The 21,365-nt window shown below is 31.9% G+C and overlaps 1 protein-coding gene across 9 annotated transcripts in view; it reads right to left on the bottom strand.

Moving 5' to 3' along the window:
• LOC118199700 (CUGBP Elav-like family member 2) overlaps nt 1–21,365 on the bottom strand; it is an 807,763-nt gene that overhangs the window by 150,771 nt on the left and 635,627 nt on the right. For all 9 annotated transcript variants that reach the window (XM_085807858.1, XM_085807857.1, XM_085807855.1 and 6 more), the window contains one exon: nt 12,514–12,639. In XM_085807858.1, coding sequence (XP_085663984.1) covers nt 12,514–12,639 — 126 coding nt within the window. The remainder of the gene's footprint in view (nt 1–12,513; nt 12,640–21,365) is intronic.

Raw genomic sequence — 21,365 nt, 5'->3', positions numbered from 1 at the left:
AATCTTAACAGCATTCTTGAAAAAAATGTTTGTGTACAAATTTTTACCAAGTTATATGGCTTTATTCATCGAATAGTTTTCGTTCCCACCTTCATTTCTGGTTTTTCGATAGCTCAGTAACTAAAAACAAGTTCTAGTATTTTAGAGTTAAGGCGCAAAAATGGTTTCTATCCCATACTGAAAATTTCGTGTGCAAGGTTCAAACTAAAACACTCGGACTAACAAAAGGCCATGGCCAGTTCCTAGCTGTTATACCTTTTTACTGTTGGTCCTAATATCACGAAACTGTGTTTTAGGGTCCTAATATCACGAAACTGTGTTTTAGGGTCCTAATATCACGAAACTGTGTTTTAGTATTTAATAAGCATTTCAACATAATACTCGACACAATGAATTGGTGTCTGAGTTCATTAAAAAATACAGCGGATTATTTTTATTTTTCATATGTACATCTTTATGTAATCCGTTTAATAGGTAATTTGGATGTTAAAAATGACTCTCATGTAAAACATGTTTTACAAATTTTTTAAAAATTTGTGCTTGAATAAAAAAAAATTCACTAGTGATCAAACTTGTATTTCACGTAGTTTAAGCATTTTGTTTCGTTTAGTAGTCACCTAAGGACAGGGCTTAATTTCTAAAATTAGAAGTGCCGAAGCCCTATGAAAGACCGTCAGCAAAGAAGAACAAAGTAAATAAATAAATAAAATGACTATTAAAATCATTAATAATTTTAAAATTAAATAGTTAATTACTTAATTAATATTAATAATAATATTTATCAATTATTTAATTAAATGAAAATTTAATAAACAAATAATTTAAATAATATTTAAATAAATAAATAAATAAATAAAGATTAAAATAATTACATAATTAAAATTAAATAAAATGTAAAGAGATAAACTAAAATTTAATGTAATTTTATTCAAAAAATAAAATTTTCGAAATCAAATTTCTACTAAAATTGTTGTTTAGTTACATGCATTCTTATTTAGGGCTCCGGTGCGCTCCGGCTAGAATTATGATTTATCCTAAAAACTAAGAAGTACAGGAGCAGAGCTCCGGTGGGCTCCGCCGCAATTTAAGCTCTGCTTGGGGATCTAATTAATATGCAATGGGCTTCCAGACAGGCCGTAGAAGACGAGTAAATTATTTATTAAGTCCATGTGATTGTCACAGCACACACACACATTTTATACGTTTTTCGGCTGGATGTGGAATGATTCGTAGTTCTTCAGCGGAAATTATGTAACTTTTTGTTTTTTAAAAACTCGCCTGTTATTCTTAAGTAGTGTGGCTGCGTTTTTTGGAATTGAAAAAAGTTGAAGGAGATATAACTCCTACCATCTTGCGGCTTGCTGGAACTATTTATTTTAACTGATTTGATAATATTATAGAAAAATAACTAGCATCAATTGAAAAAAATTTCGAAGAGTGGCGCCTATAAAAGATAGTTATAAAAGATAGCGCCTATAAAAGATAGCTCCAAAACAACTTTGTAAATAATTCTTTTACATTTTCAGATTTACATTTATTTCATATAACATTCTTTTACAGTATATTTTATGGTTACAAAATACAGTTTTATGTATAAATAAATCGAGAAATCATTACGAATGTTGTTTAATATAAGATTGTTCCTTGACAAAATTCAGCAGATGCTCAAATTCAGTCTTATTCCCAGCATTCAGGCTTTTAGAATCAAATTTAATTTTCAAAATTGAAATTTTCAGAATAAAATATAAAGAAATAAAGTAGTAAATAATTGATAATTAAAACTAAAATAAAGTATAAAGAAAAAATAATAAATTAAGTTAAAAAATAAAAAATTAAGTTAAATACATAAATTATTAAAATTAAATAATAAATAAAAATATCAGAAATCGCCTTACGTGGAGCTCTGAATTAAGTTATGATTTTACTCAAAAATTTAGATGTGCGGAGCTGGGTTCCAGCTGAAATTGAGCCCTGTTCATAATAATAATAGTAATCATTTAAGTTGTTAACAACATTCCTTTATGATCTTATTTAATAGCCCCTACATGTGATTCATATCTATGAAATAAGAAACAGAATCTGCTCAAATTACCCTCACTTTAAGCCCGATAGCTGAGTTGCAGACTGAAAAGCGATTGAGTTTAATCAAAATGAGAAATAATATTCTAGCAGCAAAAGAGATTATTTTGAAATGTTTCAAACATTTTGAGTAATGAACGATGAATAAAATAATACATAATCTTATGCAGCACAACTAAGTTTTTCGAATTAAAAAGTAGACTTTTTATAAAAAGTTTCATGTAGATCGCTGCTCCAAGTATAAACACAACAATCCTGAAGAAGAACATTTAGATGTATCTTTAAATTAATGTAAAACTTTTAATTTCGTTAGAAAATCATCTACATCTAGCTCGTCCGGAGCTCTGAAATCTTTCACTTCACATTCTTTAGTAAGTTAAACTAGGCCGAAATTCTAAACATATCTTTTAATAATGTCATAAAATTAACATTTACCTTGACTTGATCTTGTTTAAATTTTTGCGTTTTACTTATAAATTTATCTCAATCATATTTTCTTGTGGCTTTCTCTCCTACCTTTAATATTCTTTTAATAAAATGAACTATTTCATTCTCAGATGAAATGAGTATTTAGCTGTATGAAGTATATAAATCTCAGTTTGACATGATTTATAGGATATTAAACATAAGCGCAAGACATTGATGATCTCCATAATATCTGAAGATTCCTTGTTGGGGCATATATAGACAATATTTCACATCAACAGAATTCTGAAAACAAGGCAAATGAAAATATAAACATGGAAAATCAAACTTCGCCGAAATCATATAATCTTCCCTATGAAGCCTTACAAGAAACTTACTTAATCAGAGAGAAGTTTTATTTTTCAAGCAAAGCTACTATTTTCCTACAAGACCATTCCTACATATCTCATACACAAAACTCGGCCCTCTTTTTTTTTTTTTTTTTTTTTTTCTTTTTAAGATCCGCAACTGGCGTAGAAACAGCGCCATTTTTAAAACCCAAATTTTCGTACTCCCGTAAGACAAGTAGTGCCATCTGTTATCGCCGCTGGAAAGCTCTTTTACTAGGCTACTAGTTGCTTAAAACTTGAAGGCAACATTCTAATCAGTTCTTCACGTTTCTTTTTAATGTTTACTAAATGCTGGTACTTACAACATTAACTTTACAGGCAGATAGGACACAGGGAAGCTTAAATAAGATAACAACTGAAAACATTTTATTTTTTTTATTCGCTGATATATTTTACGACCATTTCTATCATACTCTTAGTTAAAATTTACACACTTATTTTAATGCATCAAACAGAGGTTAACCAATCGACAATTAACGTAAAATAATTAGAAACATAACAACATAAAATAGCTTTATAATGCTTTACAACTTCACTGACCATTAACAAATGCATTTCCCGGTGAATCACTAATTTAAATAAATTAAACACGCATGGGGGTAGGTTAATTTAAGCACAGTACTTTTAGGCGAGGAAACGAAAAGCGGATAGATACAAGATGTTACCGACAGAAAAGAACTATAAAAACTTGTGCGTGTTCTAACACGTATTAATGAAGCCGCCCCAATTCCATTAAAGCATGTAAAGACATTATCTTATTCTTGTCCACTAATAGTTTGAAAACAAATTCAAACTATTAGTGAACAAGAATAAGGGAATATCTTAACGTGCTTTAATGGAACTGGGAACTCTTCGGCTAAAAAGTACATAATAGCAATTTGTCTTATCCGAAACAGTCAATTTTTAAGCCGTCTAATTGCTCACCGTTAGTCAAAGAGGGATAAGACGTAGCTTTCAGTAAATTATTTATCTTGACAATTACGAAGTCGCAAAGCAAATTTGTTATTTAAGAAAAATTTGTAACATTTCGATTTCCTAAACAATACAACATGCTGGAATTTTCTTCTCTCCCTTTAAATGGAGCATTTAATATATAACACATATTTAATACAAAATAAAAACAATGTTTAAAAAAAATTTGCACGACTTAAATAGAGCTTTAATACTTAATTGTAGATCTATTGTTCAGTTCAGGATATGGATCAAATAAAGTAAACTTTCAAACTACGCAAATATGGTCATATGATAACTTTTAGTAATATTATATGAAATTTAAATTTTAAGCAGGCCCGTTTTTCGGGGGCCTTGTCAATAGTAAAGATATTTTCTATCGTAGAAAGAATCATGGAAAAAATTCTTAACCATGATAAAAATCATTCTACGTCATTATTATAAAATTTTGGGGGACCGTATACAAGTACTATTAAAATCAGCAGTGGCTGTTAAGTGTCAAGATACACATTTCTAAAAGATATAGGTACAAAAACATTAACTAAGTTACCATTTGAAGAAACTCTAAAATTTGAAATTTTGGATTTAACGGAATTCAGTTTTATACGAATCCTACTATCGAAACTGCTTCTTCATTGAGTTTATATAATAATGAATTTTACCATTCTTCACTGTGCGCCTTCGTAGTGTGAGAGGTAGCACGTCCGTTTAGCAATCAAAACATCCGGAGTTCGAGTTCTGACAATTTCTTTCGGAGACAGTTTTATATATTAGAGATTATTCTTCTTTACCAATCTCCTAACAGAATTTTAAGTGAAATTTGGAACAAATTACTAAAAACTTTCTCCGTAGAAGGCCCTTATACAAATTTAATTTCTTACATTTCTATTCATTGTTTTGCTAAAAGGTGATGTATGGCCAAAATTGCTACAGTTTGGTAACCTGTTTATTTAATTTAAAATTCTATTTATTAACTGGAACTACAAGAACCTAACAGGTTCCAGTTTCCTTAATTTAAACTGAAACCACAAGAAATACGGTTAAGAGTTCAGTTACTGAACAATCATTTCGAAACACTGCGCATGAGTAACAGAATTGTGGATTCAAAGTATTCTGATTTCAAATAGTATTTCAATATTTGGCTGCAAATTATGATGAACTCTATACGGAAGCTTAGTTGTATGGAAGTTAGTTATACGGAAGCTTAGTTGTGATGTGTATGTTAAAGGACACTTAAACATTTTGACTTTCGGTATGGACCATTTCAGACTAACCGGTAAATGTCAAAAAGTTCAATTAAATACTTGACGCTCTTTCTTTTTGAATGTCTCCATAGCTCATTATTAAACGTGCTATCTCATTTTCCAACTCATCCCACGCTCGCGACGGTAAAAGGCTTTCATTTAAAGTCAGTGGCTTGCTTTGAATACTACTTCTTCTCAATCCGCTTTGTAAATTTCTCTTTAGGTGAGGATGCAGCTGAATCTTTTCTCTCTCCTATGAGAGTGCATCTTAAAATTTTTCTCGACTTCAGTTATTCCTACATGCGTATTTATTAATTTCCTTGGAAGGAATCCTTTTTCAGGGAGCTATTCGCTATTTTTCAAAGGCCGAGATTTTCCAGTTTGCTTTCGATTACATACATATAAGTGAATGCATATTATCAATGTAATGCACATGCAAATATATATATTAATACATATAAACGTGTGTGTATGTATGTGTATGATAAAATACAAATTTACCAAATATGGCAAACTATTATGAAGAAATCACAAATCAAACAATATGAAGCATAAATTTGGAAACCAATCTTGACAAAGAAGTAATATAGCACAATGTAATTGTTTTGTTTTTGTTAAAAGAAAAACACAACATTAAATTAAACTTTAATTGTTTTGTTTGTTTTTAATTGTTTGCTATTTAATTGCTTAATTTTAATTTGCATTCTGCTTCAGAATTGATTTCTAAGTTTTCACGTTGTTTGATTTTTAGCTTATTTCATGGCTGGAAGTTTGCCACTTTTTATAGATTTGTATTCTATTTTATGCACATTAAATTTCGCAGTATTTGGGCCGACATTAATACGTTTTTCAACTATATATATATATATATATACCGTATTTATTCAAAAATATAACGCCTTTGAACATAAAATCTTTCACACATTTAGGACAAATTTTAAGTTAGAAAAGAATATGTTACTATTTATTTTGTCTTGCGGTAATTTTGGCTAAGAGAATCTTACAGTAATAATTTATATGCTTTATTTTGAATTTAAAATTACATAATTATTCTATATATTATGATAATTAAGCTCCTTCTTCTCATTCTGCAATTTTACTCATCAACATACTCATTTATGAGACCTACAAAATTTTAGGAAAAAATATAACAATATTAGGAATTTTTATTTTCGAGTAAATGTGGACTACATATATATATATATTTATAGAGGAAGGGAGAGGGAGAGATAGAGAGAGGGAGACAGAGAGAAAGAGAGAGAGGGAATCAACTTTGGACACTTGCTCATTTAACATTCGTCGGAAGGGGCCAGACCCATCGCCCATTTAGCCGTCTCTTTACTGACAACGCTACCCAGGGTGCAAAATAGGGTATGGCCGTTTTTACACTTGAGAATAAATAACTTTTAACATCCATACCTTTTTTTCACGTGCCAGATGTTTAAGAATTGTTTAAGACAAATTTTCAAATTTTGCTTACATATGCTGTCCCAAAAGAAAAGAAAGAAAATTCAAGATAAATTAATATTTAAAGTTTAATTTGAGCAATTCATTACATAAAATGACTGTAAATATATTTCTACTATTTAAAATATAAAAAAATTAGTCGAAAAATTTTAGATAAAAATTTAGCAAATCAATAAAAATAATTTGTCTTCCACTTCATGCCAAGCCCGTTACCTTGAGATTATTTTACCCCCAATTAGTTTGTAAATTTACCTAAAGGGGGGAAGTACATATCCAAAGCAGTCAAACTTAGCTTGACTAGTTTATCTATGTCACTGAATATGTACTTCCCCTTTTAGACAGATTTACAAACTAATTTTGGGTAAAATAATCTCAAGGTAACGTACTTGACATGAAGTGGAAGATAAATTATTTTTCTATTGATTTGTTAAAGAAGAAAACTTTTGTAATTAATTTCTATCATGAATATAACACATTAGTAGTTCATATTTAAATTAATTAAAATTTTTTTTTAATTAATTAGGTTGCAAAACAAAGAGGCTGAATAAAATGAAACTTGAAGGGGACAGACATTTTTTCCTACGATTACACGTTTTAAGATTTATATATAAAAAATTTCAATTTATTTTTTTATATTTTGAATTGCAGAAATATATTTATAGTCATCTTTATGCAATGCATTCATCAAATTAAACTTTAAACATAATTTTATCTTGAATTTTCTCTCTTTTCTTCTAGGACAGCATATGTAAGCAAAATTTGAAAATGGACTTTAAGCTGTAAGACTAAGGAGAGAAAGTTTAATACGAATAATATGCAGTTAGTGAACAATTTAAACCATTAAAAAACCATAAAAAAATAAAACTGTTACAATTAATCATGTAATTCATGTATTAATTCTAAGAGTCCGATTTTGGTGGAAATTGTTACTTGGATTATATCAAAACGCTCGAAGGTATTCAGCCTAAGAGGAATTATGCCTTTGCGGAAGACTTTTAAGGAAAATTTGTTCCTATTCATATTACACATTGAGTAAAACTACAAAAACTCGTATACCATTAGCTCGTGGGCCCACCAGCGGCAGAGCGGTAAAGTCCGCTGAACACTGGTAGTTCGGTCAGAGGTTCGAATCCCGCGAACGGGCTGGCTGCATGGGTGTTTTCGTGGTTTTCCCCATGTGTAACGTGTATACGAGCCAGTTTTCCTTAGAAAGTCCTCCACGAAGGCATCCTTCCCCTTAGGCAGATAGCCCTAGTGAGCTTTGCCATAATTAAATACACCACACCACACCACCATTAGCTCGTTTGTCTGGATTTGACCCGCAGTCAAACTACGAATGCTCAGCGCTCTTATCGTTCTTTCACTAGTAAGTTTCTGTCGGTAAAATTCAATAGTCAGCAGATGAATGCAGATTATAGTACACATTAATACGTGTATACAATTGATAGTATCGATTAATTAATTGTCGTAGTCATCACATTACTATCAACGCTTTGTCTGCTAAATCAAGCATAAATCGCTTTAAATCTTGCGAAACTTTTATTTTCCGGTAACAGGAGCAAAGACCAGTCCCACAATCATACACGGATATCTCTGTGAAACCGCGAGAACAGACAATGAGTGAATCTGAAAAAACTAGTATTTATAATCGAAGGAATAAAAGCTTTTTAACAGACATACGCTTACAACTTCATTTATACGTTTAAAACTTTTCACATATACGTTTAAAACTCAATTAGTAAAACTTTCATTTCCTTTTCATCCAGGAACTATATTCTTTAAAAGAAAAACTCAATAAAAGGGTATTTCATAAATTTCGGTACTTGACTTTCGGTACACGATTGTTAGTCTTGTTTTAAAATTTTAAAATTCACACACCTTAGCGGAGAAAATTTATATTGGGATATATATTTTTTATATTCGTGTTTTACTGTAGATAAATAAATGGAAAGCTTGAGAGCTTACGTCCTACATTAGTTTAAGACTTGTTACCTATGGCAACAATATTTGAACTCCTTAGGAAATTACATTTTAGCAATTTTTGCGTTATATAATCCATTTATTAATTTATCTGAAGGAAATCGTGGAAAATTAAACAATTAAAAAAAATTTTAAATTTAAAAATCAGAAATACAAATATATTTTGTCTAGAGTATAGGACCTTTAGTTTTTCTCTAAATGCGTGTAACAAATTTCAGAGTATAAAATAAGTAATCTTTTTTCATTAATGGGTTGATTAACCTAACATTAGTTAGTTCTCTTTAATATGTGGTCTTAACATTTACAATCTCAAAAGTAAAACGTTCTCTATTTTGTCGAGGGAACTTTTGTTATAGTACTAGTACAACAATTTAATAATGCAGTTCTATTTTTGTGCAGGTATTTTATTACGTTAATATTATATACAGCGTAATTTTTCTGGAAATAATTAGTAATTTTGAAAATACTGCGCATTTGCTATTTTCAGAGGAACATTTGAAGACAAAATGAAACTTCAGATCTCATGTTAAAGTTTGCGTTATCTTAAGTTTATGGCATGCTAAGTTCTCTTACATATCTCATCAGTCTAAAGAGGTTTGGCAGTGTCTTAGATGACATATAAAGATCCGATAGAACCCAAAACATATAAAAACGATTTCATGGATGTAACGATTACCTAGAATAGACAACAGTACTCACAGTGATATACCAATGAAAAAAAAACGAGGCCTATTTTATCTTATGTAAAAGATAAAATTATGCTTCATTGCTCAAGAATACTTTCAGTTTCGAGTAAAAGCCAGACAGATGAGTAAAGGCATTTATAAAAGCTTATTTGCGAGCCATGGTATTATGAAACATTCTCTGAAACTTAGGTTTCTCCTTCTACATAATTTGACATCATTAAGAAATCTGAATGATACTGAAGATAATAATCCTTATTTCGCAGGAATTATCGACAATTTAACATGATTTGCGCAACCCAATTATTTACCAATAATGGTAAATACTTTAAGATAACACAGGATAAGACACCACAGAAAATTAGCAAGTTTTGGATGCGAAGAATTGCAGAAATTTTGAAAACAAAACAGCTATTGTGTAAGCAAATGATTCAAAATTTACTACTTTTAAATCATTATATGTAATACCAAATAATTGTTACGGAGCGTAATAATAATTTATTTATCATTTTATAAACATTATTTAACGTATTTGAAAAATTTTGAGTTGGATTACAAATTTTTGAAAAATAAACAAAAGAAGGTCAGAAATAAATGTTTCTGTCTCTCAGATTAGCACTTGTAAATAATGTACACACTACTTTGGTTTTATTTTGAGAAACGTTATATGAATTGCACGTATTCGTTTCTGTTCGAAAAATACATATTTTAAGGTTATACTAACGCTTCATGTATGCAATCTATAATGGGGTGAAGTACACCCCAAATAAGAACGTACACTCAAATTCCATGCTTTAACATATACTCAAATGACAAAAAGTCATGGGAGAGTAGTAGGCAAATTTTCATGTGGCGTTTGCATGACATAAAAGCTTATATAAATACCAAGAGCGTTTATCATTTGCCATTAGTGATCTTGCGAGTTTTATGAAATATCATGCAATGTGATTACGGAAAGTTAACTCGAATAATCAAATTCTGAAAGTTGAATATTACCTAGAACTCGACGAATGTGGCATTCAGTTTCTGCAAAGGTTCGGAGATTCAACGTTGCTCAATACGCAGTGTTAAGAGTGTACCGAGAACACCACATGGAATTCATTTTGAAAGGCGCAGTGACGGACCCTAGTTGTTTAATGAACTTGATCGGAGATCTCCAATCAGAGCTATCTGTGCGATTAGCGAGAACGCAGTAACGAGTTTGAGTGAAAAACATCTACATTTAATGTAGGAGGTACCAGAGGTGTATCTCTGAGGTCAGTCTAACAAAATTTAGCATCAGTGGAACATGACAGCAGGAGACCCACCAGAATGCTTTTGCTAACAGCAAATCGTTGAGTCTAACGCGTCACATGGGCTTGTTAATACATTATCTTGGTCTGATGGAGATTGGAAGAGAAGTGCAAAAAATGTAGCCACAAATACCAGTTATTACGAACTAACGGTAAGCCTCAGATGTGACGAATACTCTCTGAGGCCATATACCGAAGAAGGCGCTTTGAAAAGTGGCAGTGTTTCCATAACAGTGTAGATTTTCATGACATGGTTTGGATTTATTTGGCTCTGCTAAACATTTCACTAAATACGAATAGTTACCTTAAACGACTTGATAAGCGTTCACAACCATTCGTGGACTTCATGTACCCTAAGAATAATGAATCTCCCAAGACAACAGAGCGCGACGTCATTATGCAAGAATTGCTCAAGACTAGTTTTAGAAACACTATGGGAAAACCGATGAACAATTTGACCGCATTTGCTAGATGTCACATAAGTGGAATATTATCGAAAGGTCCATCGTATACAAGACTCAGCAATTATAACAACTAGGCAGTTATGAGCGTTTATCCAAAACGGCTTGGCTCAACGCCTCTTCTGGGGATTTCCGCTGACTTATAGTCTACGCCCCTACCGCAACGGGGCCTTACGTTATACAAAATAAGCATCCCTTGACTTCTGATATATGACTGGGATGAAGTACAGCAACACAAGCGGATCTATTACTATCTTCTTATATCGTCGCATACATAAATACATGCATAAGCGCTTCGAACTAATGTAACTAAACGGAAGACATGAAAATGGTCGGTGCAGGATCTTGTGCGTGCTGTCAGGTTATAGGACATAGTTCAGATGTGTGCTCCTCATAACTGCAAACAAGACCGCAGGAAGGGTCGTGCGTATTCTGCGGTCAGACAGTATTTGACCCATCTTTAGTTATTTCGTTACTCACAAGCATTTGCCTCCACGATCGTCAACATTCGGAAGCAGATCCAATTGCTAGACTGGGATAGGGTCTCTCACCCAGGCGCCCCAAAACATGAACTTCGTTAACAAGTTCCAAGCACTTGGAAAAGAATGATTTTTATTTGTATCATCTCGTGATACGGTACATTATAATATAGAGCCCAGACACTGCATTTTTTCATTGTTCTGCAGTTTTTTGAGAATTCAGCTAAAATGTCATCATTCATTACTTTTATACTATGTGAGAAAGAAAGAGTATTTTGCAGTGTTCAGTTACGTTTGCATTGTTATTTAATAGCACAGAATATAATGCAGTGCGGAGTAAGCTATTTAATACTAGTAATGTGGAATTTATAAATTGAACTAAACCGTACTTATACATGTTACGCGTGATTATCAGGTTAAATAAAGTAACAGCTATTCTTAGCGATAAGTCTTAAAATTGATTACCATAGAATACGGGACATCGCTATATGTTCACTCGCTAATATTAAATTTCCGATTAAGTTTCTGTTCAACGGCGAGTTAATTCATACGATTTCATGGGCCGCCCAACCGAAATAATGGTTAGCGATGCTAACTGACGTACCGAAGGGACAAAGTTCGAAATCCGGAGAAGGCATGGATGTTTGTAAATGTGTCATGGGTTTGTAAATGTGTCATGTGCTGTGCATCATGGGGACATTCTAAGTATGCGGCGAGCCGAACATTCTGTCGAGAGGTTTGTGGTAGGGAAAGAAGGATGAGAGACCCTCGGATCCGTCCCCCTGGAGTGTTATTTATCAAAATTGGGGGGTGGAAATACACAATAAATGTCTTGGGTTCGTTCTGATGTTACTGTCAGATAAGTCACAACAACAATAGATTGATTTCATGGGATGGTTTATGTACAACATTATTAATATACTGGAAAAATAAAACAGGATAGTAAACAAAGTTCTACTAATCGAAAGAAAGAAGTTTGCGGTTGAAATCTTTAACACTCTCATGAAATATTTAGTACACAGTTTTAAAAATAGAAGATTTTAAAAAGAAAGCACATTTTACCTTTGCTTTGTCCTGTAGCGTCTCTCAAGACTGTGCACTCTTCAATACTACCAAATGAAGAAAACATAATGCGAACGTCATTTTCCGTACATTTCTTGGATAACATTCCAATAAAAAGCTTCCTTTCTAAAACAAACAAAAAAAACAAAAAATATATGATTTAGTTTCAATAAAGGACATTTTTAAAGAACAGAGAGTATTCACTGTGAAAAAGAAAAAAGTTGAACACTTTTCTAAAGCAAACATCAAAACAGACCTATTTTTCTTTTACAGGAAAAGTCAGAATGTTTATTGAGAAGATTACTGAATGTCTAAACATTTGCCGGTATTCACATCAATAAATTTCAAGTGAGATTTCTATCTAACTAAAAAATCTTACATTTGATGTTCCTGCGGTAAAAATGAGGTTAAGACAATGTTTGAAAGTAAATTTTGAAGATATTATTCTCAAACGTTTTGCATCATTTTATTTATATTCAGCATAGTTAAGGAGAAAGATTTAAATAATGAAAAGCTAATGATTAAGATTTTTAACCTTGAAAAGAAACATTTGATTTCCTTTTAAAAATACCTTTAATTTGAAAATTTTAATAAGAATAGCTAATAAAAAACATCCGCATATTAAAAGACAAAAGTATTATTGTTTCCTTAGCGTTAAATTAGAGATATACAAAAAAAGAGATATATTCATAACTGAAAAATTATATATTTTTCCCAAAAAACTAATTTATATACTAACAATTTCTTCACTACGATACTGATGTTTTCATTTTTTTTTTTTAATTTTACTGCAGGACTTATAAATAGTCAGACTATAAAAGTGAATATTTATTATTTAATTTATATCAAAACATTTTTTTGACTCCATTAACAGTTTTGAAGAGTTTTAAATAATACATATTATTAGAAGTAGTTGTGTGAAAGATATAAAGACAGGTAAACACCAGAAGCTCATGTTTTTATAGTTAACACTACTAACTCGGAAGGAATGACGTAAATAGCTAATAGAAAAGGGAAAAGCTACTGCGATGTAATAACGAATTGCCGAGGAAAGCTTTAGAAACATTTTCCATGTATGAATGCACTGTTTGAATCACATTATTCTTCTAAAGAAGAACTCTTAATTAACTTTAACATTTTTCATTTTCTCTATTTACTTATATGGGTAACATTTTTAAAAATGTAAATTCGTTTAAACTTTAGAAAACAATAAAAACTCTGCGTGTAATAATTTCGTACATTAATCTTCAGAATAATTTCCGACGTAATGAAACAATAACAATGAACTGGGGAAAATTCTTTAAATTATTCAGAATGGCATTACCCTTTCATGGTTTTTCTTTATAGGGGCGGGGGTTAGCGTTCACTGCTATAGATAAATTCTTCTTACAGAGCATAAGTTAGGCTCATAGCATTGGCTTTCATTTTTCGAAAATATATTTTAGATTTAGTTCACTCAGTAAATGAGCCATTGCATTTTAGCAAGCATCCATTAGAAAGCTTACATATACAACACAATTTATATTTCAAAACTTTTGTGTACAAATTTGTCATGGAAACATCCTGCTATTAGCATGTGCTTCTATAAAATTTCTCTGCCGTATGCTAAACATTTTCACAGTCTAAAACTCTCCGATTCGAAGATTTAATTTGTTACATAATTAGGTAAATATTGTACCCGTTTAGAGGCAGCAAATCGTTGCGGCAAACAAAATACAGTGTTCTGTTATTTTGGATTTCTGAGAAGATTTTCAGTGTTCGCTCTTAAGCACAATGTAATTAGTAAATAAACAGAATGGTTTAATCTATTTTTTTTTTTTATTTCACAAACTTAAGAAAACACCGAAATAAATATCAGAAAAAAAATTATTAGATGTTACCATTTTGAAATCAAATTTTCAGCGTTAATTTCATAGATTTTAAAACAGACATGAATAAAAAGATTAAGTAAATCTGTGAATTTCTTGATACAAATGGAAATTATCTATAAGTTGTCATTACAAACAAATTTCAGATAAAATTACCTTGCACGTTTTCTTTGTATCGATTACATTCAATTATTTCAGTGAAATTATAAGGTTATGTCTCCTGCCTTCTTGGCGTGCCTTCGTGGTGTAGTGGTTTGCAGACTGGGCCGGTATTCCAGAGGTCTGCGATTCGATTCCCGGCGAAGGCGTTGTTAATTTTCATCTCTTTAGCCTCCCCCCCAAAAAAATCCTAATGTCCTTACAAACTAGCATACAAAAGATGTAACAATTTATTACAAATATTATGAAATGTTGAAACATTTGATTTTGCTTTGAAATAAAATAAATTTCAAAGATAGTCGGCATGAAATATAATACTAGATGATATAAATTTTGTTTTGAGATGCAATAAAGCACGCTGATGGCATAAATGGCTGTAAAACCTCAAGGACAATTTTAAGTCAATCGTCATGAAAACCTATTTATTATATTTTTAACTAGTAAATTTAAAATCTATGACTCTGTTTATACCAAGATTATTAACTATTTACGGTATCTTGTTCCAAAAGAGACAAAGATTTTATTAAAATAGAGGAAAATACATGTTGTAAGCTTACTTATTCTAAGCATGTTATTATTACAACACAATACCTAGAAACATGTTACATACTATCATGCATATAACTGTTAAGGTAAGCACGTGACCTCTCGCAATCCATCATTATCTAGCAACCTACTATAGAATATGATGTTTGGTAATACATAGGCGATTCTACAACGCAATGATTATTGTCGATACATAAGCTCGTCTTTCGTTATTGTTAAACGCGTATTGTGAACTTATAAGTTTATTAAATGATTTCTTCTGCATTTCCTAGCGCATTTCTTGCATTGAGAATAAAGAATGATGCGTATTTCATTGACTTTGAACCGAAGCGTAACTACTTGTGAAGAATGTAGAAGATACTCAGAGATCACAGTCTCTAAACAACATAAACTAATATTTTTCAGCAGAAAAGTTTCTCTTTTTATAGTTTCAGAAGTCAGTGTAAGCCAATAAATTTACAAATTTAGCTATTTGAATAAAGATCAGATTCGGTAGCTAGCAATAAGTGATGGTGAAATATGAAGAAATGATTTTAAAAATTATTTATCAAATACATTGATGATCAGGAAACAATTCCATTTAGTGATTGCCTAATAACTGAGCTGTTATACATACGTATCATAATAATTATTCATGTTAAACTAGAATATTGATAGTGAAAGTGAAATCGTGAGACTGAAAAATTTTCACTACGCAGCCTTTTCCTGTTTATCGGGATAGGAATCTGGATCTAACTACCAGTGTTCTGCAATCTTACGTACTGAGCTACTGATAAGGCTCTTACACCGCTCTGAAAGCATGACATAGAGTGAGTAAGCCTCTCTGCATCTTAACTTTTCAAGATTCAGAATAAGATGGACAGCTAAAACGTGTAGTGTAAGCTAAAATAAGTATTAAATCAAACAACTTTTCGATTAAAGCTAACTTTAATTTGGCTTGTGAACCTAATACATAGCGTGCTATATAAAAAATTAATCAAATTCCCTTGATTCTAACTTTTCAATTACAAAGGAACAATAATAAATGAAAGCAGAGGTTCTTTTCTGGTATCCAATAAATTGGCTGGGGCTGCAGAGTTCTGCCGAAACCTTTGCAACGGCTAATTTTGCCTTAAGAAACCCTTGTGTAAGAGAAAGAAAAAAACGTAGGTTGGAGAGCTCAATTAATATGTCATATGGTATTTACACTTTTTTAAACACTGATAGTGCTACTCATGATGAGATTAAAACAAGCATATTGAGGAACGGGGAGGGTAGAAAACAGGGAAAGGAAAAAAAATGATGGGGGAAAAAATTTACAAAAACGTTTTTCTGTAACAGAAGGATGCGAAAATTGTCGAGTTCTGAGTTTTCTGAAGGAAATACGAGGAAATAAAAGAATGGTGAATGAAGCGAAGTGCGGTAATATCCGCTTTTGATTCTTTTTGTTTAGCTAAGTAAATGAATAGATGCGCTAGTTGCGCTTTAGGTACCATGTCTATCATATTTTTTTAATGATCGGAGATCATGTAAACGGAGGAAAAGAAGGGAGTCTCCTAAGTGCATAATTTTTGCTCTTAAAGTAATACAGTATATTTATTTCCGTATTATAAAAGAGAATAATTAAAGGAATCAGTGTTTAGGCATGAATGAATTAGGTTTTTTATATAATAAGAGCTTTAAGGCAGAACAAAACAAAATTTTTTGCCAGCGAAATTCTGGGTGAGTACGACAGGTCAAGTTGCCTTTAATCAATAAAATTTAAAATATTGTCATAATTTAATGTATTTAGATTGAATCTTTTATCTTGCAACAAACTGTAACCGATCATCCAAGATTTGCTCGAATTTACCGGACCTTTATAACATTCAGAGAGCTTTTCTAGTAATTTGTATGTAACTACATTATACGCTTGAAAAAAAAATCCCTGTCACATATACCTTATTTTTCACTTGTTTGTTTGGCGTTTAACCGACTAAGGCAAACTATGCGAGAGCTGCATGTGTTATAGAAAGTATTTCTGCACAGATGACCTTTATAAAGGAGACATGATTTTCATTCCCACTCAGTTTTCAGTATCCTTATAATAACTAAAAAACTGTGCTCATTAAATGTGACAACGCCATATGATATGATATGCCACAGTAAAAGTAACTAATCAAGAAAATTAGTCTTTTCTGTTTATTTTTCTATTTCTATTAACCTAAAAGTGATTATCACTTGACGACATACTCTGAAGGCGTTCATGATAATTTGCAGAAAATCATTGAACATAAAAAAACGGCGTATTTAGAATTTTACACATAAAATAATTTTAGATACATATATAACTTTACATATAACCGTCTGGTTGCGGCGACGCTGCAAGCAACCCATTCTCATTGCGCATTTCGGCAGCCAACCAGTGCTGCCATCGAGAAAGTCGCATTTCTGCTTCTAAGCCATGAGCGCTCTTTAGGGTCGGAGGCTCATTTTTTTTATTCTTATCTATCAGAGCTTGGCTCGACCCCCAGATCAGTACAAGCCGCAGCACCAGCAGCAGCAGTTTTGGATTTACGTTCCCTGCCATGTGATGGTACCACGAAGCTGTAACACCCATGAACGAGCAAACTGGGTTTCACACAACACATTTCTTTCTGTTTGATGGCATAATGAAAAATTTTAAGGGTAAAAAGTTATTGATTTGTTTGAGGTATAATGCAACAGTTCTAAGGAATGCTACTACTTTGGTTTAGGAGTAATTCAGGACCTATGGTTGGTCCAGGTATGCAAGGATTATATGTCCAAGGAAAGGTGCTTTGTGAAGGCCCTTTCTAACAGGAACTCTTATGTTTTACACGACATACAGAGACCAACCGTAAAAACTCCCTTGCAGCTATTACTCCACTCAATAGATTAATATAGTTGTTAGCATTTAATTAGTTCCTCTATTAAAAACACATTCCGCCAAGACATTCATTGTTAAATACTTGCTTTATTCAGAAACATTACCGTCAACATTACTGCTCAAAAAACATTACCGTTCAAATTATTATCGTTCTGAAAAAAACTGTTGTTGCCAATCGGGAAAATACATTTTAAATAAAACTAATACGTTGCGTTTACATTCGGGCATCCTGACTTAGTTACGACCTCGGAACATTGAGAACTTATATTTAAAAGAATTAAATCTGTAATATTAATGTTTATAGTTCGAAAGTCTTTAGCTGTCATATAGATTCACTGTCGTTTTCTATTCTTTTTCCGTGTCCTAGTTTTAGTAATATGCGGCGTGTTGTTATCGTTATCCCCACTAACACTAATGTCATCACCATCATCATCGTCTTGTTCTGATTCAGCTCGACACTGCCATGACTTTAATTGGCTCACATGAGCTGTCGTACTAAAGAAATGTGCTTTCACCTTCTCTTCTAATTGAGTCACTCTATAGGTATCACTTGGTAAAACTTCTGTAACTACCAAAGGTCCTCGATACTTTTGTTGTGTTTTGGTTGATTCTCCAGTTGATTTAGGTACTCTTCTCATAACTACTATTTCTCCTCGTTCGAATGTTAAAGAATTACTTTTCTTCTTGTCATAATTTGCTTTCATTTTCATCTGTATATCTTCAATTCTCTTCTTTAACTTCTTCCTTTTTAGATGCTCTCTTTTACCAGTAATTACTTTCTTAGGAGATCTGTCTATTCCCTCATTTATCTTAGATTGCTTTGCAGATGGATTTACATCTTCCCGAGGTTTATTTCCTTTTGCAATATCTTTTTCCGGTTGTCTTTTGTTTTGTTTCTCAACAAACTTATTTTTTTTTAATTTTGTTTCTTCACCAGCAAAATTATCTATTACAGTTTCTTTTTGTAAACATTTTTCTTTCCCTGTATTAAACTCTTTCTCAAGTGCTGTAATTTTACACTTATTATTATATTTCTTAAGCTTTTGATTATAATGCTTTTCTTGAATAGGCTTACATTCTTTAATATCATTGATGCCGTCACTTCTAGCTTCTTCTTTAGGATACTTATTTTCTTCACTTGTATTCTGTTTAACGATTTTCTTTGAAGTCCCTTTCCTTTTCAGTGATTTTCTACCTTTGGAATTAGTGACTTTTACAGTATTTGTATTTTCAAACTTTCCATCATTGTCCAGAGTTGCTGCCTTTTCATCGTTGTAGTTAGTGACTGGTATCACTGTTTCTCCCTGTATTACTTCCAATAATGAGCCTAACTCATCTTCCGATCCACTTATTAAAACATAACCGTTATTTATTTCATCAGTTTTAACTTTCACGGAATTAACCGTATTACTTTCGATTTGAGTTTCTTGGGAAGCCTTCAGTTTAATTCGCGGAGTGTTGCTATCATTTTGCAACTGTGAAAATGCGCAGTCATTAGCATAGCATATGTGCAAGGTATTTCCTATCTTGGCGTATGCAATATGCGGTAAATCAATTCATGTTCGACCAAGAATAAGTTCGAATAAGTCGCATGGTTGCGTTTCATCTCCTACAATTAGAACTGTAATGTCCTTTCCTTCCACATTATCAATCTCTAAGTTAACAGTTACTTTTCCCAATGTTCTAACGGCTGGTTTATTCTGGTTCCCAAAGCCAAACAATTCCTCCACATCAGGTTTTACAATAAGATTCAGTCTCTTAGCCGCAGACTGTTTCAATAAACACGAACTAGAACCCGTATCTATGATTGCAGTAATTTCTTCTCCATTATTGATGCGAGCATACTTTAAATATATAGCTGGTGAAACACCTGAATTCTGGTCCACGGTTAAATTATTTTTAACATTTGTCAAGTCTGGATTCTTAGACGTTCACTTTTTAAAAGTATGACCCTTTTCATTACATTTCCTGCAAATAATTTCTTTTTTAGGCTGAGGACAATCCGTCGCTATATGTCCATAATCATCACAATTGAAGCATTTCGGCTCACCCTTTTCATTGCGGATGCCAGAATTATATTCCCTTTTCCTTTCGTCCGTTTTATAAAATTTATCTCTCAGATTGTATTTATTATCAAAACTGTTTTTAAAACCCACTTTGAAATTACCATCTGTCTGCATGGAATCGTTAACATTCCTTTGTCTTGAATACTGATTATAGGATCCTTCATAAAATTTAGAACCAGATTTGGGCTTTGAATTATGCCTAAAAGTTTTATTTTCTACTTGAAGTACTTTTATCCCTGCCCGAATATTTTCATATTCATCTAGTTTCTCAGCCAACTCTTCAGGATTAATGAATTTAGACCAATCATCAATGAAATGGTCTCGGATAGCAGCGGGGACGCTTTTCTTTAATTGATCAGTAATAATAAGTTGTTTTAAAGAGTCAAAATCTGTTACATTTAATCCAGCAAGCCACTCTTCAAAATAATTTTTTAATTCAAACGTGAAGTCCTTCCACGTATTACGCAATGTTTTAATATGATCAACGAACTTTTGCCGAAACTGTTCAGGGCTTAACTTAAATTTTCTCAGTAGCAGTTGTTTAACGTGCTTATAGTCGTTAGCTTTCTCTTCTGATTCACGGGCAATTAATTGAGTTATTTCATAAGGCAATAGACCCAACAGCTGAGAAACCCAGTTTTGTTCTTCTAACCCAATACGTCGTGCCTGTCTCTCAAATAAAACTAAATAAAAACTTATATCACCTTCATTCAAATCATACTTATGCATTAATTTACTCATATCACAAATATTACTTCTACTAACATTAGAAGGAACAGAATCATTTACATTACTACTTCTGATTTCCGCTTCTATTTTCAATTTTTCAAGTTCAAATGCTCTTTGCTTATCTTTTTCTTTTTCTAAAATTTCTAACTTTTCCCTTTCTAAACGATCATTTATAATTCTATCTAGCATTTGTTTAGTAAAGTCTTCGTTGTAATTCTTACTATTCAAAATCATATCTCTTAAGCCTACAATTTTAATATCAGAAGGAACATCTACATCAAGTTCCAAAGCAAGTTCTTTTAAATCACATTTTTTGCCTCTTGCCAAATAAGCCATCTTAGACTTCAATTTTCAAATACTAATACAATAATTATACTTAAGTTCTTTCCGTTTAATACTTAGACATAACATAAACAGTTTATAAATTCACGTACCTTTATACTTTCAGTTTTGGCGAGCTTCCGCATTCAGTTTAGGCTTAGCGTACGTTAAGGCAATACGTTGTTAAATCTAGATAATAATTCTAGTTTATCCCACTTCTGAAATGTTAGCATTTAATTAGTTCCTTTATTAAAAACACATTCCGCCAAGACATTAATTGTTAAATACTTGCTTTAT

The sequence above is a fragment of the Stegodyphus dumicola genome, chromosome X1 (genome assembly GCF_044657685.1).
Source record: "Stegodyphus dumicola isolate Sdum_Otavi_A_Nest chromosome X1, ASM4465768v1".
In the NCBI taxonomy this organism is placed as follows: domain Eukaryota; kingdom Metazoa; phylum Arthropoda; class Arachnida; order Araneae; family Eresidae; genus Stegodyphus; species Stegodyphus dumicola.
Note: the sequence above shows the minus strand (reverse complement) of the source record. Positions and strands in the feature narration are given on the sequence as shown.